We start from the raw sequence: 27,523 nt of genomic DNA on the forward strand, positions 1-27,523 counted from the left end.
GGGATGATTTTAGAGATCTCAAGAATTGCCCTTTTTAAAGTGCCACTGGGGTGTCACCACTTCCTCTGATAAATAGATGACATCTTACCAGAACTTAAATAGCTCCACTCAAGAACTACCTAGATGAGTGACAAAAATTAGCTGAGCTGCTCTCACCCCTGCAGTCCTTGTCTAGACACAGCAGAGTAAGTGCAAATTCCAGTCTGCCTTGCTGGGCTACAGCCACCCTGACAGTTGAGCTACGATCCAAGCCACTTCGTTGCCACTGATTAGACAACAAAAACAAAAGAAAACAACTTGAGACATGGATATCTGGATTATTCTGGCAGCATGACAGATAAAAGTTAACAAAACAGAAAAACAAGAAAATACAAGCGTGAAAGTACTTGAGAATTGAGCAGGTTTTAATTCACAAGCTATTGTTGGTGGAAAGTGGAGGCGAATGAAATGCCATTTTTTTGCAAGTATTTTTCTAACAATCTCTGTGGCAAGCTAACAATCGGGATAGAGATACGGCAGCTTTTGAGCCGGTGCCCCTTTCAGAGCGGCTGCGCCCTTCTCCCCATTGACAGCCACATCTGGATGCTATCAGGAGGAACTGGCATGCCTGCTCGCAACAAATACCAAGCAGTTAGCAAATTAACTCCAGCAGTCGACGCTGGCCACTTTCCTGCTGTTTATGCAATGTGCCACCAACCTGTTGAGTCCGAGGTTTGTAAGGAGAGCTGCTCTCTAGGTCGGCCAGGATGCTGGTCAGAGAGTCGATTTCTGCATCTAAACTGGACCGCCTCTCCTCAAGCGTCTTGCCACCAGGATTCACCTTAAAGAAGAAAGAAGAGTTCCAGTTATTCGAACCACTTGGCTTGGTACACGGTTTCTTACTGTCCTCATAGAGCTGCTATCATGCCCAGCACTAACTCTGGGGTTGCAGGGACAAACACGCTGAAATGCTACAGTTGTCTCCTAGAACCAGCAGCAAGCCTCCGTCTCATACGGATTTAGGCTGCTGTGGGGCTTTTCTTCATATATTTCCCACAATGGCCCCATTGTGTTAAATTAACTTGGAGGATTACGCAACGCTGGGTGCAATCTGCTGCCGAGGTGAAGAGGCAGGAGAATCCCCGCTCCTGCAGATGGAGAACACTTATTTTTGAAGGATGCTTGGCTGGGCAGCCAGAGCTGGGGACAGGCTTGGAGCACCTGGATCCTGAGAGCATCTCTACTGCCACATCCCCATCCCAGGCAAAGCACAAACAGAGCAGAGCTGCAAGCCCCAGTGGCCGGAGACTGGCCACCTGCACCTATTATTATTTTACATCAATTTCTGGTAGCTGTGCCTGTCTGATTCAACGCTTCTTCACAATTTCCATCTGAAAAAGTGAGCTCCTTCAAGGGGGAGTGAAAAGGTTCAATTAATTTCTAGCAGATTCAAGGTGAAGCGCATGATTTGCACTAAGCAGTCACAAAATAACATAAATAAGGTCCTTGTGAAAAGGGCTATTACGCAGGAAAGCCCATGCATAGAGCAAATACCAACCTACGGCCAGGACCCTTTCTGATTCAATACATCTTGCTTTCTCTCTGCTTTCCAAACAGCCCAGCCCCACTTGTACCCAGGCTGGTAGGGAAGCTCACTCAGAAGGGAAGAGCCACGATTTTCACCACCACCACCCAACTCCGAAAGTAAAACCCAGGTCTCGGCATCACAGGAATGATCCCCAAGCCACTGTTCAAGGGCTGCACTGCAATCCCTGCTAGAATAAGCATTTTAAAAGAGGACTCATTCATATGCTTTTTGAAAAATCAACCTAGTCCAAAACCTCTGGAAAGGACCTCTGTGCTGTACAGTCCAACCCAACAGTGGTACCTCCCAGCAGTGCACAAAGGCAGGTACAAGCTAGGAAACATCTTCCTCCTTAATGTTTTTCACTGCTTGGAAATGAGACAGCTCCGTCAGGAATGAGATCCCTAAGGATCCCTATCGACGCAGGTGTCAGGAGCTAGCCCCTCTGAGCCAGCCCACATTTAGGGCATGCGCAGAAACCAAAGTTCTTGAGTCAAGTGAAATATTACACAATGAAAGTCTTTTCTCAACCTGAGTCACAGTCAATATTTTTCTTTGTCCTTCCATGTCTGACTTATCTGCAAATCCCCCAGACAGAGTCTCTCCATGTACGTGCAACTACAGAGCTCAGTGCAGAAGAGCTCGTTCACAGCTTGACTACTACAATAATAAAAATACTAAAGAATTACCTAACGATGCACCTAACTTCAACTGTAAAGCCTGTTCAGACCATACCAGCACCTCCCCACTGACAATCCAGCTCTGTTTGCCTTCACTCTCACCAAGTTACTTCGATTTTCCAAGCCAAAAATTTGCCTTTTCCTTTGGCTCACTGGCTGTTCCAGATAGTTTTTTATTTAAATTTCATTTCAGGAACATTCGATCATTACCTGTTTTACAGAACTCCCCAGTCATCAATCCGACACATAAATGGCAAGTTGGTCAAAGAGAGACAGACAATGCAAAGCAGGCAGGCTCTGATCTGCCAAGCTTATACGTGCTGAGGCATTCATTAGTTCCTAATGATTATTAAATCTTACTGGATTACAATAAATTTGGCTTGACTAACAAGAAAATGGAAGCTCCAATGTGCTTCATGCAAGAACAGATCATTTAAAAGTCTGAGAGTCAGGTTAGAAACTACTTACAAACTCAATTCTTCTTGCCTGTTTCTATTATAGAGCCAAAGTTTTTCCATCCAAACTATTGTTCAAAAAAAGAAATACTTTTCACAGGAATTACCCCAGACCATTACTCCTGGCTAGCTGTAGGCACCTGGATTTTTAAATCTGCAAAAGTAAAATTTCCTTTCCACTATTAGTGCACTTCATGGCTCTTGTTTGGTTTTTCTCCATCTTCCAGTTGTTGGTCTATAACTACAGGGCAGCCACAGGCTTCCCAGACACAAAAACTGAGATTGCTCCACTCCAGAGAATTTTTAAGCTAAGCAGCCAAAAATCAGCCTGGAAAGGGGGGTAAGATGCAAAGGGCACCCAAGGCCCCAACATTTGAAGTGATAAATCAAGACAATGGCAGAACCAGGAATAAAACTGAAGCCCAAACATGGCCTGTTTTGTACCCTGATCCTGGAGAGGAGGGATGGTGGCAGATGAGAAGATCAGCTGATTTAATTTCTGCTTCTTAGCATTTCTGGGCCATAGTATTCCCAGGTTCTCATTCCCCAGAACAATTACGCAATAGCTGACTAGCAAATGCTACAGAACAAGTTGTAAGTTTGTAAAAGTTAAATGTCCTTAGGAAACCCAGAAAAATAAAATAAAATAGCATGGAAACATCTCTATTGATTCTGGGCTCTGTAAAAGATTTATTTATTCAATTAAAACATAATCAACGTAGATTAAGAGCCCAATTCTACAAATGCTGGAGCACAATGCAGTACAACAGTGCCAACAAAGGACGCTACTGATGTGTGCAAGGGCCTATTGGGACAGGACTGGACCTTAAGTACGTTTAAGAAATGGTAATCCTCACAAAGACAGGTTTCTGCTTGCTCTCTCTTCCCCATCTCCACAAATCTTGCATTTTTCTCCCTACAGCAATCCAGACTCAACCGAGGGATTTGCTGCATGTGGAAACAGATGAAGAAATTGCCACACTAACTTTAGCAAGAGAGGGTTAAGTTATTTCTCTTCTCGTGCTCTTCGTCATGACGTTGCTATAAAAGTTTTATGATATTGCTCTGGAACAAAACCCAAGCACCAGGTCCCAAGGCACAACAGGTTCGCACAGACAGAGCTCTGCTCCGAGGAACCCAGACTGGTTAAGCCCATGACCTCGCAGATACAAACACCGGAACCAGAAAGAACTGCTAATTCTATTTCTGTCTGGATTTATGGCGTTGTTGCAGACATGTTGCTTGCGCACCCTCCCTTTCAGCCAGCGGAATATGGAAAAATGGGTTTAAAAAGAAAAAGGATGCTATCTTTGGCCCAGCCAACGTGAGTTCGACAAAAAGCAAACATAAGCCAACCCAGTCCAACAAATTACTCATGCCAGAGACTATCCACTCACGTGAACTTCTGCAACGCCTACACTCCTATCCCCTGGCTCGGTCCCCGCTGCAAGGCAAGAGAGAGAAAAACAGCAGAGAGCTTCACTGCTTGGCTTGTCTTGTCCACCCCTGAATTCCTGGTGTGCAGCTCAGAGCAGCTGTGATGGTAATCCACTCCTGAGCCCCATCAACACACTCTGTTCCAATGAAAACTGGCTTTAATTTTGCTAGTCCTACCACCCAACACCAGTTAGTGCCACGGGTCCCCCCACACCACCCCAAGGGATGTTCACTACAGAACATGCAGTGCAGAGGGCAACCCAGGGCCTCACTGTGCTAAAAAGGCCGTAAGACTATTCATCAAGCTAGGAGACATGCAAAGCACAGTGATTTCCCTAGATGCCACCTTTCCCTACAACCTAGATCACCTACTCTGATCACATTTTGCAGATTACAGCAGAGAAACAAGAACGCTTCTCATTTGTCCAAGCCAGCTCCTTGCAATGGGCTCAAAGAGAAGAATCTGGCTCCCAGATGTCCTTCCTAGCTCCTGCTCCAAATTCCTTTCCCTACCCAGACCAGCCGTCTCTCTCATTCTGTTTTCCCCTGTCTCCCTGCCCTGCTTGCTGCCACGCAGTGCTGCAGCCTGGGACAGTCATCAGTCCCTGGGACAAGAGATGCAATGTGGTCTGGGCTGCCAGGTTGGCTTCTGAGCCTCTACAGGAAATCATGCTGATGCCCAGCGGTATTGCTGTGTCAGGAAAAGATGGAGGGTGGCTTTGCAGTAGCAACTTGCTGACTTACATGGACAGTGGGTTAGAAGTGACTCCAGCGTCCCAGGGTATATTTTCTTCCAAAACAAGGCAACAGCGAAACTCCTGAACACCTTCAGAGCATCAGGACTTTGCTGACCACAGTGCAATTTTCCAGCATCAAGATCCACCTTCTCCCCATCCACCTTAGCCTTGCTCAAGCCTTCTCTAAATTAGGTTGAGCTGAGTGTGTTTCACGAGCGCTGTGGCCAGCTCATCCTCTGAGCTGCGGCCCAGGAACGCGAGCTGTCATTACTGGGAAATGCAATGCCGTTATATATGTACGGACATGTCCAAGATAGCAGAGTTACAGCTAGGCACACAGCCTTCCTCGTAGTATCAACTCACTCTGCACGCTGTGCTATCACAAGTCACTGATAACCTCGTAACTCACAAGTGGAACAATGGAGGTGAACACCAAGGATATTAAGAAAGGTCGTAGCTAATGACTCGAAACAAAGGGGCTCGGGGCCCCCAGTGCCCTCTGCTCCTGGTACATTGGTTTTACTGGGAGCCTGAGGTGCTTGGCTAGTTTTCTTTGGGCTGCAGCAGGTTTGCAAACACTGTTTGCATTTGCACATCCAAGAATGGGGAAAAGTAGGGAGCAGAAAAGCCCTCTGCAGCAAAGGTAGTCATGGAAAGGAAGGACTAAAGTAACAAGAGAAGCAAGGAAGGGAAGAATTTAGGCAAATCAAGGGTTATGAGAAGGTACGTAGTAAATAAGGACTTTCGCCCTGAAAGACTTTATTGTCTTTTCCTCCAGTAAACGCGAGTGAGCCACAGACGAAGCGGCAGAGCTGATAAATTCAGCAACCGCTGCCTGCTTCCACCAGGTTGCACCCACAGCAGCCGCCTGCCACGCTCTGCAGGCTGTTGAAATCCTCAGGTAGGCACTGAGGTGGTAGGAAGAGCAAATGAAACAGCTCTCCAAACAAGGAGTTAGCATCTTTCTACTCCATGGCCTCAGGCACTGGGCTTAGACAGAGCTGCAGACAGAGAAAGAAGGATGGGGCTCTTATTTCCTATTTTAGCTGGGGGCAAGCGGGGGAGAGGAGGGAAAGATGTTTGATGTTGATGGCATCCACTATACATACAACAAGAGACTGTGAAATATGTTAACCAGGAAGAAGAAAAGAAGTGATTCAGTCTTGATATACTTCAGGCTGGGGTTGGTGTTTAATTTTCCTCTTTTTTTTTTTCTTTCTTTGCACTTTCTCCAACAGTACCACTGCCAGAGGCAAGATCCTTTTCAGACACACACCCTTACTACCCCATCTCTCTCTCTTTGTAGAATTTCCCAGTCGTCTTTCCAAGTTCACAAAAGCCATCTAAAGCACAAAAAGACACTGCAGTGGCAAAAAGATGCATCCTCAAAGGCATCTATCAGGAAAATGAGGCAACCTAAAGATGAGCTGCTGTGTCTATTCTCCCCTGAGCCTAAAGACAAGTGCAAACATTTTCTTTCAAATTCCCTAGGGTAAATTAAAACAGTCCCAAGAAGCGGCCCCACCAACCACGCACGTGGAGACAAGAGCTGACTGCAGCATTGGGGGAGAGGGGGGTCTCAGATGCTTGATTGATGCCTAATCGCCGTTCCAGGCACCAAGGAGGGGCTGGAAAAGTAGTCCTGCCCTTTAAAAACAGAAAGATTGAGTCTTTTGAAACAAATCCGAAATGATGGAAGATTTCAGCAGATGTGACCGCAGTGATTTCACCAGACGTGATTGTATCAAGGATCTAATAGAAAAGAACTTCCCTGCTGTTCCATCAGCTGAAGCCAGGCCTGAAATATCCTTTTTAGTCTTTTGATGACATCAAGGATAAAAGCCAAAGGGAAGTTAGGTTTTGATTTATTTTTTCCCCTACTCTTTCTTTTTTTTTCAGGCACGGAATAGTTTTACCTGGTTTGTGTTGCTGGATATTAGCCGGACCAAAGGAAAACACTTCAAAAGTTTGAAGTGGGCTGTTCAAAGGCATTGTTCGGTGCCTCCTGGACCCCGCTGTCATTTAACTGAGCAACATATTTCTACAACCACTTTGAAGATCTCCCCGTAAGGAGGCAGGTGAGCCTACCTGGAACGGGACTTAAATGGGGCGGGGGACAATCATCCACTAAACACCAGCCTACTTTACTGCCCCAAAAATGGCCAATAAATGTGCCAAATGCCTGGCCTTGGCAAAGTTCACAGCAGCAGCTGTGCCACAGCAAACGGCAGGAGACACAGCAGGGTAAAGGGGGCTGTGCTCCTGAGGTCCAGGCTCAGCTCAGTCCCAGACCTATGGCCTGCGTCCCAAGCAGCCACCATCCCTGCATTCAATTTCTCCACCCATGTAAAGTGCAAATAGCCCTGGGTATCCTCGGATTAATTGATCTTATCTCTGAAGCAACAAGGTGGTGTAAAGAACTGCACGGGCTTACAGCTGGGGCAAATGTACAAGCAGATGAAGAAACGTTATTTGCTAAGCATTGCTAGGAGACATCTTGCAAAACCTTAACTACCAATTTATAAACTCACTGTGGTGTAGGAGGCTTATAAAAAGGACAAATAATAAACTTTTTTAAAAATACAGAACAAAAGAGAAAGCAGACAGCAGAAGAAAAAAGCATGAAACTAGAAGGCATCAGTCTCAAAACAATGAAAAGGAGGTAGGTGTTTCGTCACATAACATGCTGCTAAGCTGCAGAGCTACTTCTGCTGCAAGACGCTGTGGTTGCTATGAGTTTACATGGACTTCAAAAGCAGCCGGAGAAACACGTGGAAGAAAACCACCAAAATACTTAACAAAAAAATGTTCTGTGCTTCCCCTTTTACATTTTTCTTTGGACACTCACTGCTGACCACTGGTGATCTGATTTGGCTCTCTACAGATCAGAGATTCTCGTCTTCTCCTACACAAAGCCTCCACTTGTGCTTTCTGTCTGCCAGCTGACACCAGCCAGGAGTCACTTCTGCTGGTGGGTATACGTCAGTCTCTACAGGTTAATAACTGACCATCATCTTAGTGCCAGGGCTTGGACCAACACCTGGAAACACACTTCTTCCCTCTTTGTAGCCGAGACAACAGAAATGACGGCCGATTGCGCTCAGCCTCCTGGGACACATATATGAAAGACAGCAAAGACTTTGTTGCAGTTATGAATCTGTATGACAATAAAGATTTATATTTCCCTAGAGATCAGTGTGGCAGGCACTGCTCATGTACAATAGTTAGGAATCATCCCTGTCCCAAGGAAATTATTGTCAACTGGATGCCAGCCCTGAGAAGGGAAGCAGGTAGAGAGGTGGGAGTGAGGTGCTGCAACTCAGAGACACAGCCAAGCTCCTGCTGGCTACCAGATGAAGACACTAATTCACTGGGCCAACCCAGCTCCTTAATGGACATTTCATTCTCTGTATTTGCTGTCTCAGCCCTGACAAAACATGCCAGAAGACAACAAACTGCTGTCCAAGCCATCTAAGCTCCAGCTGCAATTTCACTACAGGATGGCCCTGATTTCACATAATCAGAGGGCTGGAGCCGAGCCGCCGCCATGCTGAGCCCTGGCTTGTGGGCCAGTGGCCCTTCCTCCATCACCGTTTAATAAGCCATTGCCCTTGGCACGTCCTGAGAGGGCCCCACTCCAGACACCAGCACCTCGGCTCCACACGGGAGCAGGATGCCACCAGTGTGGATGGGCAGTGGTAACGGCAGGACAGAGCCCAGGACTACGTTCCCTTCCAAACAGCTCCTGCCCCTAATGCCAGAGAGAAGATTTTCCCACAAACACCCAAGGGTTGTCCAGACTTCTCAAGACCACAGAAAAGGATTTGGCCCTGGATATTGGCGAATGAGGAAAAACACAAAAAGGATGAAGCTTCATCACAGAGGTTTACCCACAGGTTCCATGGCCTGGGGCACACTCTGTTGAAGGACTGAGTCCATGGCCAGCAGTGGATGACCCCAGTGGCTGTGACAGGACATGGACAATAGCCCATGAGGAGATGTATAACACTCCCTGTCCCATTGCCACCCTTGAGGACAACAGGAGGCAATTATGTGACAGGAGTAAAGAGGATGCAGCAAATAGGTCAAAGTACTGTCGTGGTTTAGCCCCAGCCAGCAACTAAGCACCACACGGCCACTTGCCCCCATGGGATGGAAAGGAGAATCAGAAGACAAAGGTAAAACTTGTGGGTTGGGATAAGGACAGTTTAAGAGGACAGCAAAGGAAGAAGAAAATAACAATACTAATAAAGGACTACACAAAGCCGGTGATACACAACGCAATTTGCTCACCGTCTGGAACCCAACGCCCAGCCCGTCCCTGAGCAGCAATCCCCCCTCATTGAGTGGGCATGACATTATATGGTATCAAATATTCCTTTGACTAGTTTGGGTCAGCTATCCTGGCCAAGTCCCCTCCCAGCTTCTTGTGAAAATTAACTCTACCTCAGCCAAAAACCAGGGCAGCATTCAACAAGATCTGCCTTGCAGCCTGGGTGTGTGCTTGTAGGTGCCCCAAAGCTGGAGATGGCAACACAGAGGTCCTGTGCTGTCTGGTCGGCTCAGCCCCAGGATGGTGTTATCCAGCCCTTTGCCCCCCACATCACAGACTGACACCCCTACCCTCTGGCATTCAAACCTGCACCCGGCTTTTTCAGGTTTCCGACTGCTGCATTTTGCTCATGGAAGGAAGTTATGGAGATTTCAAGGGTGGCTAAAAAGGGTTTTCAAAACCACAGTGCTACTGAAAAAACAGCAAAAGCCATTCAGTCGACTGGAGGGTCTTCGTACTGTGGACCAGCTAGTACATTGGGAAGAGGCACCGTGATCCTCAAGCACATGAAAGTGACAGGATGGATTTGATAAGGAACAGTCAGGGGATGAAGAGAGAGGAGGAGTCCCACAAGCTGACATCTGCCAGAGCAGCAGACCCGACAGTCCTGATAGTTTACTTAACATGTCTGATCAAAAGCTTTGGGAGTCTTCTCTGTGTTAAGTGCTACCAGATGCAAAATCAGCAGCATGAGGAGAAGTGTATTAATAAACTAAGGAGGCACATAAAGTTATTTGAAAACTGAATGGGGAAGACGGGGAGAGAAGGGGGAGAATAAAACCAGTTTATTTTTCCATTAAGGCAATTTAATATTCTCCAGGTGGAGTTACAATCACTCGTCCTTGGGAATTAAATTGAATTAGTGAAACGTTCCTGTTCATCAGCAGAATATGCAATATAAAGTGGAATATATCAATTTTTTCTTTATGCCTTCTGCAGGACAGCACTACCTCTCTGTTCACAGGGCAAGAACAGCTGGCCATGAAATCTTTTTGACCCAGCATGACTTTCACTGACTTTAACTTTACAGCAGCAGGGAATATATCCTTTTTCTTTTAATTAATGCAATTACATTAGGACTCGTTATTTATAATTATGGTGACTATTAAAAGTTTCCCCTTTCTTTGCCCACTCCCCCGCCAACTTAAAATCTGCTCCAATATCGTCACAAATTAATGTTTAATTAGCCATCAAGCAGAGCTGATGTTCCCCGCAGAGTACTGCTGCTTGCAGACAAACTGAGAACTGAGAGGAGATATCAGATATTTCATCATCTGCCTTCAAGGGGAACCATAACCAAAGAGTAACCAATTACCCCAATACAGTTACAAAGTTTAATCAATGTAGAAACCAAATAGCTCATTAAGTGTCCGCTGCAAGAAAGGAAGACCTTCCCACTGACTCGTATGACATGAAAGTTACATCTAAAACAAATCCCATCGTGATGCCCAAGAGCAAAGACTCCCTTCACCTCCACATCCTGGCCAAGTTGTGATCTTCCTCTTCTCTTTTCTGGCATAAGAAAAGAGGAAAGAGGAGGATGCCTCCAACGGCACAGGACGTGTCTGACAAGCCATGAATTACACACGCCTACACACAGGGTAAGCTGTCACATCCAGCCCCCCGACTCAGGATTTATATTCCATGGGGGAAAAACCACACCAAACACCAGCTCCTGCTCGGTGCCGCGCCATCCTGGAGCAAGGAAAGCGCAGAGCTGATGGTGATTTTACTCTTTTCAACACTTCTGGTGAGTCTGGCAGTGAAAGACTGTGTCCAGTTTGGAAGGCAGTGTTTTAAAAACTTGAGAGACACCCCAGAAAAGCAGAAACAGCTGACAACGAGACACAGAGAGCGCTCACTTGGTTTCACTTATGAAGGAGATTGAGTAGCTTGATAGTGATACCTAAACAGCTTCACAGAACAAAAATGCCAGATATCACCAGACTGTCCAATCTAGCAAAACAGAAAAACACAGCAGCTGGGAAGCTGAAGCTAGGGAAATTCTACTTAAAAATAACAGAGATATTCACTTATGCGTAATACTGCAGGTAATTAAATGCTAGAACAAACTTCCAAGATTTCTCCATCTCTTGATGTCTGCTGATCAAGGCTGGATGCCTTTGGTCTCCCTGGGTGACTGGGTGAAGCTTTATGATCTGTGACACGCAGAAGGGCACAGCTGAGATTTTAATGGCTCTGCCTGGCCCCCACATCGACCGAGGGGAGAAAACAACAGCACTGCCGCGTTCATAAAGATCTACTGAAATTACTTTGTGTTTGTATCACTTTAACTGGAAATTAAATTTACATGAACAAACTCTATCCCACACAAGACTGTATATTGTGACAGTTAAATGAAGAGCTTTTTAAAAGGGACACGTCTCAGGCAATTTTAATCAGAAAAGATAGGTTTTGTTAAAGCTACCAATTTCAGAAAATTAAGGTTGACTAAAACTGTCTTTAAAAACTCCTTCTGGAATTTAATCACATGTTGGAAACCCATATGCAGCTGCTTGTGTCACCTGCAAAAAGGCTGTATAAGACACAAGCATATGCTTAATTTTACACGTGTGCTTAAGTTCTATAAACTTTAATGAAGTTTAAGCACACAGTCAAGCTTCTCTGAATTTGAGAAAGCATTCCTGAACATGGGCTGTGAAGCTATTAGGAAATCACCACCAAAAAAAATAGTAAAATTAAAATTGGCCAGTCGATTTTCACAGCCTGAATAAGCTCCAAGTGCAGAAGTTAAACATATAACATACTTCTGAATTTGTTTGCTTGTTTTGCTGTAATAGGAAGGGGTGCACGCCAAAACGTTTGCGAGGATTCAAGAATCTCCCAGCGAGCGTGGCAAAATGCCAACAAAATGGATGTATAAAACTACACGAAAGTCAATGGCTTGGGTTTGGCTTCTGCAGAAATGAGTCACGTTAAAAATCTACTATACGTCTCTCAAAGCTGAGAAGAGGAAAATCTGAACTTTGCCTCAGTCCGCACATTTTTGGGGCGGTTGATGGCCGCAGTCCACGGGGCAGGCAAGCCTCAGCTGGGCAGACCCTGCAGTTCTGATTCACGGAGGAAGGTCCTTGCCTTCAAGAAGTCTGCAATCTCATTTTCCAAACCATTAGGCCCATTTTTACCTTCCCTTCAAGGCTGCCAGATGTATGTCTGGTATTTGATTTGGCTGGATGACTGTGGGTTTTCTTTCTTTTTTAACAACCTCCTCCTCATTTGGACACCTTACCTTCTACACATTTGCTAAGTGAGAACCTCAGATGAAGAAAAAGGACCTGAATGACACAGAAAGCTGAACAACAAATAATCTGCACTGCCCAGAGACTGCTGCAAAACCCTGCAGAGAGAATTTCCAGCATGCAGATCCCTCCCGGATGAGCTCCGAGGTTTATTTGGTACTGTCCATATACAGATAAATGAATGTAATTTGTTGTTTTTCAATAAGAATTCGTGCATCAGAAACTGTGGTGTCCCCTGTACACATCAGGCCTTGGGAAAAATCTTTTAACTGTAATTTTGCTTGGGCCCAATACAGCCATAGAAGCCAAATGGGGTTTACTTCCGCGCAGAAAGCGTATTCCCTACCTAAATGTCTTTAAGAGGCTCACCCAACCTCAGCACAGACCAAATCCCACTCCCTACCACCGCCCCTGGGAAGCGCCGATGCCTGAACGTCTGCACAGAGCTCAGCAGCGGCATCTCTTGGGAACACAGAGGGGTACTGCAGGGCAGAACCAGGGCAATTTGCAGAGCCACAGACCGGGGAGGAAGGGGAGAGCGAGTCAGGAGTGAGTGGAGGCATAGAGCTGAAAAGGAAGGCCAGACCTGGGACGTGACAAGACACAAGGCTGTTTCCATGGCAAGAGAGAAACGCGGAAATGAGGAGATGGAGAGGGAAGGAGCTGTAGCTCGGGACTGCTGAGCGAGAGGAGTTTGCACAGCATCTCTGGCGGAGCTGTCACCGGCAGGCTCCAGCAACACTTGGAGTTGCTACAGCTTTCCCAAACATTTCTATTTTACCTCTCACACTACTAAAATCAAAACCCTAAAAAGGTCACATAATGTTTTCCAGATGCTCTTCCTCACCTGTTCTTTGTGCGCTAAAGCTAATCAATGCCCTGCATTTTCATCAGCAAACCAAAACTGAAAAATACAACTGCGGGGAATGGTCCTGCAAAGACTGAGTTTAATGGCAGAAGACACATAAAAACATGCCTGCCTTTCTGTCCTAGAACACATTCCTCCGGCTCTGACTACAACAACATTTCTCATCGGTATTTCTATCACCTTTCAGCTTGCTCAGTCACTGTGCCACACGCTCTTTGCAGAGGCAACATTTCCTGACAACAAAACCACCCGGCATGGCAGTTGAGGATGTTTTTCACCAGCAATGGAATCTAAAAAACAGAGACAGGAACTTGCATTTGAGCCACTTCCATTCTTGGGGATGAGATGCTCTCACAACTTCTCCATATCCACATCTCATTACTGCCAGGCAAAATTCACATCAAAAATAAGATGAAGTTTGCCCTACTCCTTGAACTACTCCAGGGCTATAAAACTGAATTTAGACAGACAATTGGGTTCTGCAATCCATGTATCTGTATTTCCTTTCATCTTGTTTTACCAAAGCTCATTTCTTTTAAAACATCAAAACCAAGATGGGAATCTGACTCCGTCTGCTCTGCCATGTTCCAGCTTACCACTATACCCAAGCTGCATGGAAAGACTTTGACTTTCTAAACCACATTTTCCAATCCCAACCACCTTCAAAGAAAAGGTATAATGATTTGTCTGCTGCAATTTTTAGAATCCCTTCTTGTTACTGACAGTCTGTTTGTCTTAGTCTCGCCGCTGCATTACAGTTCCCTAATGCAACACACAGGCTACCGAGGATTTGACAGAGGAGCAACTGATCTTACAAGTGATCTTTCCTAGGACCTGCTAATCCAACAGAAGATTTGAATAGCACTCAGAAATGAGAAGAATGGAAATGTCTTCAATTCTGATCATGTTATCTCACCCTCTTCTATCACTCAGCTCATCTGTTTTGATGGGAGAATTCCCACTACTTCATTATCTCTTTATTTTCCCTCTGTTTAAATAATTCTACCTTGGATACAATGACGTTTTTGCTTCCTTTTGTCTGTCACAGGCCGGTACCAGCTCTGACAGGATAAAATTGCTTGGATTTTCTGCATGCTCTCCATCCCTCCCCCATTACTTTCCACATTCATGTCTCTATTATGCATGGGCGGATGATCCAGGTTACACATTAACCTCTCTGCAGGTGCCAGCACTGAACCCCACTCCAGCGCCAGCAGTGTGACAGTGTCCCACAAAGAGATGCACCCACGTGAGCCAGGAGGTGACCACCAGGGCTTGTAACCAAAGGCGCAGCACTGGGGGACCACAGACATGCTGTCTGCACGCTACCCCGGCTCTTAACCTGGCTTTAGCTTGATGATCTCTGAACATCACAACCAGCCACATCTCTGACCTTTCTGTTTGCTATCACAACTTTTTAGATGGTCCCATACCCTTATTTACATATGATCCGTATTAGGTTTTTGCTTTCTTCTGCTCCCTCACCTCATCACCCGCCGTATGGCAGATTATCAAAAGCCACTCTGTTCCATCTCCAAAAGAGTCTCCAGCCTCAGTCACAACCCTCCTCCCAAAGAACACACGAGTGTGCACCAGTGCAGGTCCTGGCGCATCCGGCGTGCTGTGTTACTATATTAAACAATAACATAACAAATACATTAAATAACACAGTAATAAGCATGATGAAAGTAATGAGCACAGTTAACTGTTTGGATCCTTGTTTCCTTTGTAGTCCTTGCCGAGAGGTTTAGCTATTAAAGGCTGCATTGCATTATAACATTGCCAAGATATTAATAGCCAGGCAGAGAAATGAATGGCAGGCTTACGCCGTACAATTAAAACTTTTCCAGTTTACCCTTTCAGTAAAATTTGTGGTTTATAATAAGCATCTTTGTCTATTCTGAAGAGAGTAAGGATTGGAAAGTTACATAGATGGGAACAGAGGTTCATTAAAGATTTAAAATAGAATGTGGTTTGGCATTGTAAAACAAACATGCGTATGAGATGGGTTGCATCAAGAGCTGCCTGAAAGAAATGCTCAGTGTTCCTTTTGTCTTGTGATCCTGGATCTACTGGTCATGCTACCCGCAGAAAGGGATAAAAAAGCAGCAAGGACAAAATGTGCAAGCTTGTTCCCCAATAATGTGGAGGTCTGCTCCATATCCCCACTCAGAATGCTTTTCTCATACATATATATAGTGTGTGTGTACACATATATATATCACTGCATATGAGAAAAACAGGTATTTTATCTATCATGCATCCAGATATTCACCAACATATACAGACTTTGTATTACTGATTTTTCTCACCTTAGTGCCTAGAAACCTCTATTATAGAGCAAACACGTATTGACCTGTAGAGACCCAGTGAGCTTTCAAACATGCAGAGAGCATACATGTTATTTGTTCAAGTCTAATTCAGAGCACAGCACATTCCTGTTTCTCAAACACACGAGGAAAGCAGAAGAAAGGAGACAGATCAAAAGCATTCCTGCAAAGCCAAGGTTTGAGTAAGAGGGTTAACATTACCAGGTAATTTATTTTTACTGTTGGACACGGCTTCAATTTAGATAAGAGGCAGTTGCTTATCACATGGATTTTAATAAATCAGGTTAGGAGTCCCAGAAATCTGCAAAAGCTGGATCTCAAATGGTAAGCGATACACACAGACTGTGGCTTTATTTACAGAGTCACTGGGAGCTGCCGCTCCTTGCCGGGAGCCAGGCAGCCCGGCCGGCAGCAAGAGCTGTGCCGCGTTACCGATGCTCCTCGCCAACAAGCACCTACGCCCAGGCCGATAATCCCGATGATTAACAAAATCTAGCACTAGAGGGAGGCTGAACACATGTTCTGCTCTCTTTGGCCTTTTCGGCTTCTCCAAACGTTAAAAGGCAGGCGATTTAAAGCAAGCCCAGCACCCAGGCAGAGCCCAGCCACCACGCTGCGGAGCAGGAGATGTGCTATTTAAGGCAAAATATCACATTTTGCCCCTGCAGGCAAAAATCACACTTTTCCCTCCCCAACTACTTGCCAATATGTGCACCCAAAATAAAAAAAAAAAGGAAAAAAAAAAGGAAAAAAAAAAGAAAAAAAAGAAAAAAGGAAAAAAGAAAAAAAAGAAAAAAGAAAAAAAGAAAAAAAAATTCCTCCATTCTGGCTGTTTCTTTAGCCGGTGAGTCACAGCCCATGAAGAGGCACCACCACTGCTGCCGCTGCTTGCTGGGAGGGAGTCAGACAGAAAAATGCCTGGCAACCTCCTCTGTAACAGGGATGAGGCTCCCGCCACTCCTATCTATCAACACATTCCCACCTTTTCCCAGGCACGTGCACTAGGGATGAGCAAGATGGGTCTCCTCTGAACAGCATAGCAAAGAAAGGCGCATACGCCTTCTGATCGTGTTTCAGCATTTCTCCTCCCAAAATTCCTTGGCAATCGGAATTTGAGCCCTTCGGCTGATTTCCTGCATATTGAAACAGGATGATACAACCTGGTCCCTGAGTTCAGTAGGTCTGAACGTGAGAATGGCTCCTGCCCAGGTACAGCACAGCACTGCAGCCCCTCCATGCATAGGTGGTTAGAACAAGAACTGGTGTATTAAATTATTTTATCATAGAATCACAGAATGGTTTAGGTAGGAAGGGACCTTAAAAGATCACCTCATTCCAACCCCCTGCCACTAGAGCAGGTTGCCCAAAGCCCCATCCAACCTGGCCTTGAACACTTCCAGGGATGGGGCATCCACAGCTTCTCTGGGCAACCTGTCCCAGTGCCTCACCACCCTCACAGTAAAGAATTTCTTCCTAATATTCAAATCTAAATCTACCCTTCATGCAATTGTTCAAAGTCTGATTGTTTCGTTGCTCCAAACCCCATCCTAAACTGCTGTTGCACATCCTTTTTGGTATACCCCAAATTCTTTCTGGTCTCAGCCACTGATGGCATTTGTTCATTAATTTGCAGTTTTACAGTAACGAGGCAGTGCAATGTAGCAGACAGAATTGCTCTGGGACGCAGGAGATCTGGGTCCTATTTTTAGCCTGCCGCTGGTCAGCCTGGTGAATTAGGCAAAGCACTTTCCCTGCTTCAGCTGCCTTATCAGGGAGAGACTGGTATTTCTTTTGTGAAGTGTTTTGTGGCCTGTCAATAAAAACCACACTGATAACAGCCAGGGATTGCTGGGAAAGAGGCAATCTCCCAGCTGAATACAATCCTCTCCTTTCTGTGTTGCGGTAGCATCTATAGGGTCCCAAATGAAATTCAGACCCACGCTGCAGATGCAGCACCTGCGGAGTAATTAGCAGCAATTCGTAAATGCGTGTTCTTCCAAGGTGGCCCTTGGCAGGTCCACAGCTGAGGGTCGCATCTGCCCTGAGCCACCCAGCTCCTGCCCCAACACGAAACACTGGGCTCTGAACCTCTCTTTTAAGGAGAACTGGTCATTTCAAAGCCAGTGGAGATCTGAAGCCCCCATGATACAGCTTATCAAGATGCCCCTGCAGCACACACGGCTCCTGAGCCAGCCATCCTGGGGACAGGACACGGGGTAGGGACCGAATCTTCACACCGCTGTGCACAGTCCTCATCCCTGAGCGACCCTGCCTGGCGAGAAAGGAAGAAATCACCGGTGCCATAAGCGAGGGTCCCTCTCTGTGAGCAAACAGGGCACTACAGAGGTTGCTTATGAGAACTTTTTCACTTTTGCTTTGCCTGGCCTGGGCAGAATGCCTGTTTTGAAACTAGAAGGCAAAAAAAAAAAAATTAAAAAAAAAATCTGCCTCCCTCCCTCCCAGATCTATCTATTTCCCTTTGACAAACAGTGATTTCATTTTTCTTCCCGTCCAGGATTTTTTTTTTTTCTCTTTAAACTGAGCCCAAGCCAACGTGGCAAAAGGCTCTTTGCTCATGTCCTTATTTGTCAAACACGCCATCGCCGCACCCTCACCACCATTCTGGGAATAAGCCCTCGCCTTCGCCGGCTGACTTCAGCTGAAGGGGAACTTCCCAATACAACTCTCCCCCAGCCCCAACACACTCTTTTCTAAAATAAACGTTTCCTTTTCTTTTTTTTTTTTTTTTAAAGGATTACAGTTAATAAGAGGAGACTTTAAATTTCCTTCCCCTTTCCTCCCCAGCCCTGCTGTGAATCCAAACATGACGAATCTAGATGGGAAAACAGAAATTACAAGAAAATACCAGATCTATTGCAAAGGTATTTCATGACCCGGTCTTCCTCTGATTTCCATCAGAGCATAAGCAGCTCAAGGGAAGTCAGATACTAAAGTACCTTTTTGGATCTGATCCTAAGCGGCCAGTTCCACTGTCCAAATAGAGATCCAGAGACAAACAGGCCTATGAAAACTGGGCATTATTATTTTAACTGCTGCTCTTAAGCTACAACTTAAACTGTAATAATCTGTGCAGCTTTTAGCCGTCTGCTAACAGTAATGCAAGAAATGATAATAAACTAAACATACATATTCTGCTCCCCTCATCAACTTAACACCCAGCATAAAAAGCTTTACCTGGAGTCACAGCACACATATTTCATAAGTTATTATCAGCACTCTGCCACCCAGAGAGAAATTTCTGTCATAAAGGGGTCGATCTGCTGGAGCAGATAACTTTCAAACTCTGGAGTAAATCTGGAGGGTTTGCACCAGGTCTGCAGGGGCCGAACTGCCCCAGGCAGCAGCCTCAGATCTGGTCCATGCTCAGGAAGGGGTCATCTGCTCCGGCACTTACATTTAGCAATGGGGAAACTGAGGCACAGAAATTAAGTGGCCTGGCATCGGAGAGCAGAACGAGGATTGGGTTTAGTTTGTTGGAGCCCAATCCAACACATGCTCATGAGATCCGTGCCTTCATGCAACCACATCTCAAGGGTTGAGAAACGATTCAGAGCAGAAGGAACACAGCCAACATTCCTCCTTCAGTACAGGAACCTCTGTCTGGAGACGTGAAAATGACTGTGTTCAATGCACAGAGGCATCGAGCAGCTTTCTCCATCACCACCTGCCCTTTTCCCTCATCCCTCAGGCCTTACGTCTTGCTTCAGCATGGCTTTTGCTGCCCCTGCAAGATAAGAAGCTGATCTTGCAACACAAGACCCTGTCGGCTCTTGACTTAACCCTGGCTTTTGTCTGCTCCTGATCTCCTTCAGAGGATGGAAAGAAAAAGAAAGGCGAAAAAGGTGACAGGACAGCACAGATTAAAGGCAGAGATCCACTTTGGCTGCGTGGGGGTGGTGGCAGGCAGGAGTGAGGTGGTATGACTGGTAGGCTCGCCTTCCTCCGAACGGGCTGCCATGGGAAGGAATCTCGCTCTAATCGAGCTCCTGCCAAAACCCAATGCTGTGAACACGGCTCCAGCCCCAGCTTCCCAAAGCCAGAGAAAAAGGGTGTGACAAATAGCAATTTCATGAGCTCAGCGGGGAAGAGCCATCGCGTCGGGTGGTTCTACCAAGGGGCACGTCCCAGTGACAGCCCCAAGCGGCTCAGGCACGTCTTTGGACCCGTCACAGGAGGGAGGTATGAGGAGCGGAAGACATGAGCCCCTTCCAATAAACATGGCAAGGCCCCTCCTTGGGTGACCTGGCAAGGGGGAAGCCTGACCCTGGAGAAGCACGTGAGGTGCCACAGCCCCTTCCCACTGCCCAGGCTCCTGTGCAGGCAGCTGTGCAGGCAGCACCCTGCCCTCACCAGGAGCCTGCTGCTCCGCTGCTTCCCAGCATGGTCTGGAAGCTCCCCTGCTCCCACGGGGTCCACTCTTCTCAGAGAGATAAGAGACAGAACAACACTTGCTGGGGAATTACTTCATTCCCCCAAGGCTGGGAAAAGCCATGCTCCTCGCTTGGCTAATGTCCCTGACGGCTGCAGCCTTTCCTGGCAAGGGAGAGCACAATCCTCATTAACCCCTTCCCTCTCGAAGGCTGCTTGTAACGCTGAACTCATTGCAGGAACGGCGGAGACTTTGTGATAGCATCTGAACATCTCGCCACTGGCAAGAAATCACAGGAAGCCCAAGAGGGAGGGAAATGTTTTCTTTTTAGAGGCCCTAGAATTTGCGGTGGGCTCAGGAACTAAGTCAGGTTTCTTGAATCCTGTTTAACATCTGCCCGCTAGCCTATTCTCAGGTTCAAATCCATGGAGGGACACAGAACTGCCACAACCTTCCAGGGTCATTAGGGACAACCCCATGGCTGTGGATATGTGGTTATACAGCTCTCATCAGCCTCAAACCTAGATCACGCTTGCTTTGCTCTCAGTACTCCTCCCAGAAGGCTCTTCCAGACCTTCGCAGCCTCTGTGCTTAGAAACTTTCTAAACACCAGCATGAAGGCACTTCTGGCAAGCTCAGTCTCTCCTGTTCCTGTACCAACACTCACCAGAGCCAAAGTAGTTGCTGTTCTCTGGTTCTTATTCCCCAAATGTATTTCAAATTTGCAGCCATACCCCCTCCCCAGCCTTCCCTTTGCTCAGCTAACAAGCCAAACACTTCTGCTCTCCACTGGCAAGATCAGCTCCTCACTCCTTGATCACTTTGACAGCCTGTCCCTGCAATTTTGAATACACCTCTCCTGAACGTGCCTGAGCTAACAGAACAGTACCCGGCACTCCAGGCAAGCCAGTGATGTCTGCACATAGGTGTTGATACCTTTCAAAGGTGTTCAAGGTATGTCCCTTTCCACACAGGACATGCCATCATCACCTGATGCATCTTAGAAGTTGCACTTTCATCCAGATGGCAAATCTAGAGGATCCAAGCCAGCACAACGGTGGTGAAAAAGGTCTCAGTGACATCACTGGAGTCAAGGCCAGGGCTTATGTGCTTCACTTAATTTTAGGCATCTAAACAAAGCACTTTTTGGATCAGATTACTGCCCTAAAGTCTCTCCACAGTCCATGGAAGGAGATGGCCCTTCCAGAAAACAATTCATTCTGGGAAGGTTTCACTCTCATCCGCCATCACAAGGACATTATGCAATTAGTCTTCTAATTCAAGCCGGATGGGAAAAATCCTTTAATAGCCCAGTAAGTTTTGAATGGAAATATTCCCTACTTGGGAAACACCGCTTGCTAAAGCTGACTTGGTTGTTCCTGACACATGATCTCTAACCACAGCACTTTGCCACCTCGTTTTATTATCATCCATTTATTTCCCCAGTTTTTGGATCAGTTCTGCACTAATAATAAAATTCTTGTCGTCTTACCTGCACGTTGAAAGTAGCATCATCCAGCGGGGGTGGTGGGGGAAAGGCACCTTGTGATGATGTGATGTTTCCGAGGTCATCCAGAGGAGGTGGGGGTGGAGGAAGGAAGTCCCCTAAGAGAGAGAATGGGAGAACTTAGACTCACCAGCATTTCCCCATATCATGACATGGATGATCTGCATGAACCCTGCAATACTCACAGCTCTCCCATCAGTTTTGTGGCACAGGAGTTAACACACTGTTTAACCACTAAATGCTCAGCTGCACCCCTCACTGCTTCAGGAGATGGCTATGACAGCTTGGTGACATTGGCAGATTGCTTAGAGGTCCTCAGACCCTACAGCAGAAGATGACTTGCCACAAAGCCTGAAGGCACCAACAACCAGCTCCACAGACTGAAGCTTGCATGTCAAACCTGCCACAGGCAACTACAAAACTTGCAATAATGAATGCCCCACATCCAGCCTTGCGATGGAACCCATCCAATTCACCTTTTGTGCCAAATTATGCCAGCTTTTCTGGATCACTATAAAGACAGTATCAGATGCTGTCTAAAAGTAAGGATTCCCTGTTGCAGAGGACACATGGAGGGTTGGAGCTGGAGCCCATAATCTAGACCAGCCCATCTCCCTGCATCCCTGCTGCTGGCAGACAGCCATGCTCTTTGCATTTCCCTCTCCTATAGGGACCTCATAGCTTCACATAAAGAACTACTGGGAAGGTCATAGGGTCTTCTCAGTGACAACAGCCAAGTAAGCAATGGGCCAGTTGCAAGCTGAGAAGCATCCACCTCTTAACTCCAAGGAGACTTCTTACATGGGGCCAATGTATAAAACATTCTACACTTTAACGTGCTTCATGTTAAACTTCCAAAAGTGCTGATGTGAAGCCAAAGCAGTACGCTGGCTGTGAAGCCATCCAGCTTAGCATAGAGATGGGAGACACCTCTTCCAGAACTTCAGAGGAGGGGGGAGCACAAAGGAGAAGACACGGACAGCGCAGCACGGGCTGCGGCCAGCAGGCTCTGAAAGCACCTCCTAAGGATGGAGAAAAGGGCGTTTGCCATTAGCACTGCCTTTGGCTCCTACGGAGGCAGCTGCCTGTAATTTGGACCACTTTGGTATATTTTTATTTCCTCTCATAAAGCTTGATACTGCAAGTAGAGCTGTTTGCTGTTGGCTCTCCTGTGTACCTGGGATGGAACTTTAAGATAAATGAATAAAAGTGTGATATTTCACATATATAGGAACTGTTGCTTTGGGAGGGTTTTAGCCCTTTCCGGGAGGAAACATGGGCTCCCTACTAGACCCTCCACATTTCCATGCAGTGCCACACCACCTCCCAGCTACAGACCCTCAGTGCCATCCCCTAATACCAAGAAGCAGCCTCCAAACCACTCGGAGAGCTGCTGAGTCAAGCCCAAGCGATCTGCAGCCTGGGTTCAAAGCCCTGGGCTCAGCCCACCGGGCACGGGCACCAGCTGGGCAGCACTGCCGGCACAGCACCTTCGTGCTATTTGCCGTGGGAAGCAGATGGGTCTGCAGCCCTGGAAAGCTTTTTTGTTCAATTTCAAATCACTCTCTGCAAGGCACAAACTCCCCCTAGGACTTCAGGGATCTCATTTCCCAGGGAAGTAATTTCTTCCCATTTTCCCCAAAGTAAAAGTGAGCATGGACAGGACTCAGAAAAAACCCCCTCTGAATCCCTAAGAAAGTATCATTCTAAATACAGATGCACGAAGACAGTTTGAAAACAACACACTGAAAACTAATTTAAGACAACCATGTTGCTCCAATACATAAAATCATGTGAAACCTACTGGCTCATGATATTATAGAGTTCAAGATTGATTTTTAAAAAAAAATGACATCCAATAACATCTGCAGTATTCTCCTCTTTGTCCTACAATTAATCCAATTTTTTTATTTCAAATCATATGAAATACAATACAGAGTAAAAAGAAAAGAAGAAATATTTTGAAACTAATATCTTGGTGTCTAGTTCTAAAAAATGCTGTGATGTTTGAGTGCTAAGTAAACTTTTCTCCTTTGCTCTGAAAATGACCCTCCAAGCAACCGATGTGATTTTGCAAACAAATTCAACTCCAGCAGACACATACTTCCCAAAGAATACACTTCAGATGATGTTGCTCCAGTTAGTCTCGGCTCCGATGCCAAAGACTCATCTCCCTGCACAGCACATTAGTCAGACACTCTTGCTTTATTGCAACCTTTCAAAACACCTAAGTAAAATTGAGGCAGAGAATGTGTTGAAGGGGATAAGACAGGGAAAGGGACAGGGTTTGTGCATAAACAGGAGGGAAGAATAACCATTGCTATAGCAGAAGGGGAAGACAAGGACTGCTAGAACAAACACAAAACAAATACCATTTTGCCCCTTTGAAAGATCCATTCCTCCCAAAAGAAAAAAAACATTGGCAAGGTTTTTTCAGAAAAGGAGCAAAGGACGGAAACAGAGAAGAGCCCTTTTCTAGAGTTTGGAAGAAAACACTTTTCTGTGCAGTAGGAGACAGCTGGCTTTACCGCATCCCAGCCCGGCTCTGCTGACTCTGTCCTCTGTGTCAGATAAGCTGCTGGCTCTGCTCTCCCCACAAATGGGAAGGTTTTTAGACTGGGAAGCAGAGAGCAGATGCCTGATGAACTGGGGGGACCTTGCAGATGTTTGGCCTTTTCCTGGTCCTCTGCGAACAGATGGACTTTTCTCCTTCACAGCTTTAGTTATTTATTCTGCCACCGCACTTTCCTCTTTCCCACACAAAGCCATAGGACCCGATGCTGTTCCCACTGCACTCTCGGGAGAGTATTCCCTCGGACGCAGGAGGGAAAGCTGTTACTGTATTATTATTATTGGCATTGCTGGAAGTCTCCCTCCGGCAGAGAGGGAAGCATGCAAAGACTGTAAAATCTGTATCCTGAGCAGCGTACGGTTTTAGATGACGTGTGGAAGAAACAGGTCTATGCTTGAGGGAGTAAAGGATAGAAAAAAGCTGAAAGTAAGCTTACACTCCCTTTAAGCAGCATCTCCCTGCAACCTTGGGGATCTTCCCCCACCCCCAAAGCTTTGCAAGCCAGACAGATTTCACTTGCTTAGAGCTGGGCAAGCTGTGGGAGGAAGCAGGAAAGTCCATGTGTAGGCGAAGCCTATCACTGCCGCCCACTGCTGACCACCTCCGGCACCAGCCAGCTACGCAGGGAGCTGTCTGGGGAAGGGACTGTCCGCTGGTCCACATGGATGCGCTGGTGGCCACAGGGGAAATGGGGCTCTGGGGTTACCAGAGTTAACCATGGGCTGGTGGAAGACAAATCCCACCCTGAGCGCTCACCCTCTCCTGACTGATTTAACCCTGCTGCCCCTCCACGAATAAGGCGTAAGATAGGTAAAAGGCTCATTAGTACTGATGACTGCTCAGCACCAAGACTGGCATTTTGGTTGACATTCACCTGGCATCAGACTGAACACTTCGAGGTGCTTAAGTTACGAGAACAACTGCACTGAGCTCCATCAACAGAGACACATCATGGCACCTCCAGGAGGCAATTTATACTTCAAGGCAGGTGAAATCACCTTCCGACGGCAAGTCTCCCCGCAGAGGCAGCCTGGGGCAGGCACATTTGCAGGCAGGGAGCCGCATCCTGCCCTTCTGCACACCTTGGCGCAGCCTGCCCTCAGCTCTTGCAGTGAAAAATCTCAACCCATTACATACGTTTAGAGGAGAAAATAAACACTCCTCATTGCGCAAGCTACTCGTTTCTTCTTCTTACAGCTGTCAAGACTGTGAGTCAACCTATGAAGGGGCTGCGCGGTGTGACACACGCGCCAGCTCGGTTATTTCAGATACGACGGCGCAACATGCCGTGAAACCGCAGCTCTGAGCTCTTCTCTCGGCACTCGTGCCTGCTCCTGTGCCGGAGCATCACCTGGTGCAATCACGAGAGATGATACTGTCAGCCCCAGTAATGCTCTCCCCCATATTTTATAATCAAGTAATTAGACACAAATTTAGTCAGTCCATCAGGGCTATGTTGGGAAACTACAGCAGAGCCGTAAGCAGAAGTGATGCCTCCCAAGCCCCAGCCCGGCTTCTGGCTCCAATCTAATCGGTGCAATACAGATACATTTGCAAGGTTTTACCCCTCTCCTCCCCTCTTACCCTTTCCAAGGAGATTTAGACATTTCATTATTACACTTTTAAAATGTACAAATAAAAAATTGCTCAAAGCTTTAACAGATGTCTACATCAACACGAGCCTGTCAAGCTGAATAGAAACTCTTAAAATTTTTGCCACTGGCTGCCTGATGCCTTCTGGGTACAAGTATAAGCTGAGAAAAACATCCTGTCTCATGCACCAAGCACCTTTCCACTTACAGTCTAACCTTTACATTTTTAAGTGCACTTCAGTTTTTTACAGGATCAGGCTCCTATGTCTCAAGCCTTTGTTTTCAGGGAGATATATCTGCCAGTCAACAGATGAATTGCAGCACAGTAATTGCCTCCCCCCTTGACTGACACAGTTGTTTAGACATGAAGATTTGCAGCTTTGAAACTTCTAGACACGAAGATGATCTCACATGTTCGGTAAGAAGAGACTGTTTGGGGGGAAAAAACCCTCGGAAATACAAAAAGCAAAACATCATATTTTTCCCCTGAAACAATAACTTAATGAAATCTATCAACCAACAAAACATGGTTCACACTGGTCTTCCCAGATCTCTGGCTGACATCTGAGGACTATATGCCCAGATGTTTTTCATTTTTCTCCTTCCAAACAAAAATAACCCTTTCTCATTGTCATCTTGATAATTTCTGACTCTGAAGCTGGTACAGAATCGGTTTGAATCACCTGAAAAACACAGCTCTCCCCTGACTCAGAGACCAGAATAAAGACAGTGATGGAGCAAACCCCCACTGATGTGTTTCCATTCTGATCCAAACAGACTCCATTTGGGAAAGCACCAAGCAGATACAGGCATTTCCCACCGCCCAGTCAAGTATTTACCATCTACTGCAGAAAGCCAGAGTTTGCAATTCGAGGGTGATCGACATTGAAACAATTAAGATTGACACTTAAATCCTAATTCGTTTAGCACTGCGCTAACATCCTTTTGATTGAGGCTACCATGAACCTGTATTCCACAATAACCACTGCAAAAACCTGCAGAATATTGCAGTATTACTAAGTGAGAGAAACCTCATACTGCAAAAGTGACGCCACGGGATTTTTATAGAAAACTTCAGCTAGGTATGACCTGGTGACTCTTAGGTGTGAACACGCATCTTACTAAGTCTCCCAAAATGAACGTTTTCCTGTAACATCTGTAACACACATCACTGGACAAGGAAAGCACACGATCAAAATTGTGTTTTGTGTTGGCGCATCCTTGGTCAAAACCATGTTGTGAGAGGTCACCCACACCACGTCAGTGCAGGGGAAACCATCGCACGATTGCACACCAGCTCCACAATCCACCTAAATATACCACATTGACCTGTGATTCCTAAAATAAAGCAGCTCTACCAACCCAAAGCACTGTTTAAATTACCACTCTCTTACCAATCACTAATCCTACCATTTGAACTACTTTTGCTAATCAGCTACTGTATTAATAAGCAGGAGGGAGAAAAAAAAGCCCACACTGGCTAATTTCATCCTCAGCATTTAGAAAAGGAATACTGAGTCTGTCAGGTAGTTGCACTGAAAATTTACTTCACCACCTGCTAGCTGAAATATTGCTTTTATGGATTTATATTGTATTAAAAGGTCACTGGCTGTTTAAGTCTTAAACAGTTTTAATCATTCTAAAAGTCTCTTAACAGTAAGAAAAGGAAGCTCAGAACAAACAGCAGCAGGGATTCTAATTAAAAGGGCCAATTCATCTAATTTTATTTGGGGTTAATTATTCAGGATTCACTCTCTGATGTGTAAGGAATAGCAATTAGTAATTTTAGTGATTTGAG

At 46.1% G+C, this 27,523-nt stretch overlaps 1 protein-coding gene across 15 annotated transcripts in view; it reads right to left on the reverse strand.

The window, feature by feature from the left end:
- The window catches only part of LPP (LIM domain containing preferred translocation partner in lipoma), a 344,459-nt gene that overhangs the window by 164,446 nt on the left and 152,490 nt on the right, over positions 1–27,523 (reverse strand). For all 15 annotated transcript variants that reach the window (XM_054834703.1, XM_054834699.1, XM_054834691.1 and 12 more), the window contains 2 exons: positions 21,547–21,659; positions 698–820 (listed from right to left, as the gene is read on the reverse strand). In XM_054834703.1, coding sequence (XP_054690678.1) covers positions 698–820; positions 21,547–21,659 — 236 coding nt within the window. The remainder of the gene's footprint in view (positions 1–697; positions 821–21,546; positions 21,660–27,523) is intronic.

The sequence above is a fragment of the Grus americana genome, chromosome 9 (assembly GCF_028858705.1).
Source record: "Grus americana isolate bGruAme1 chromosome 9, bGruAme1.mat, whole genome shotgun sequence".
NCBI lineage: Eukaryota > Metazoa > Chordata > Aves > Gruiformes > Gruidae > Grus > Grus americana.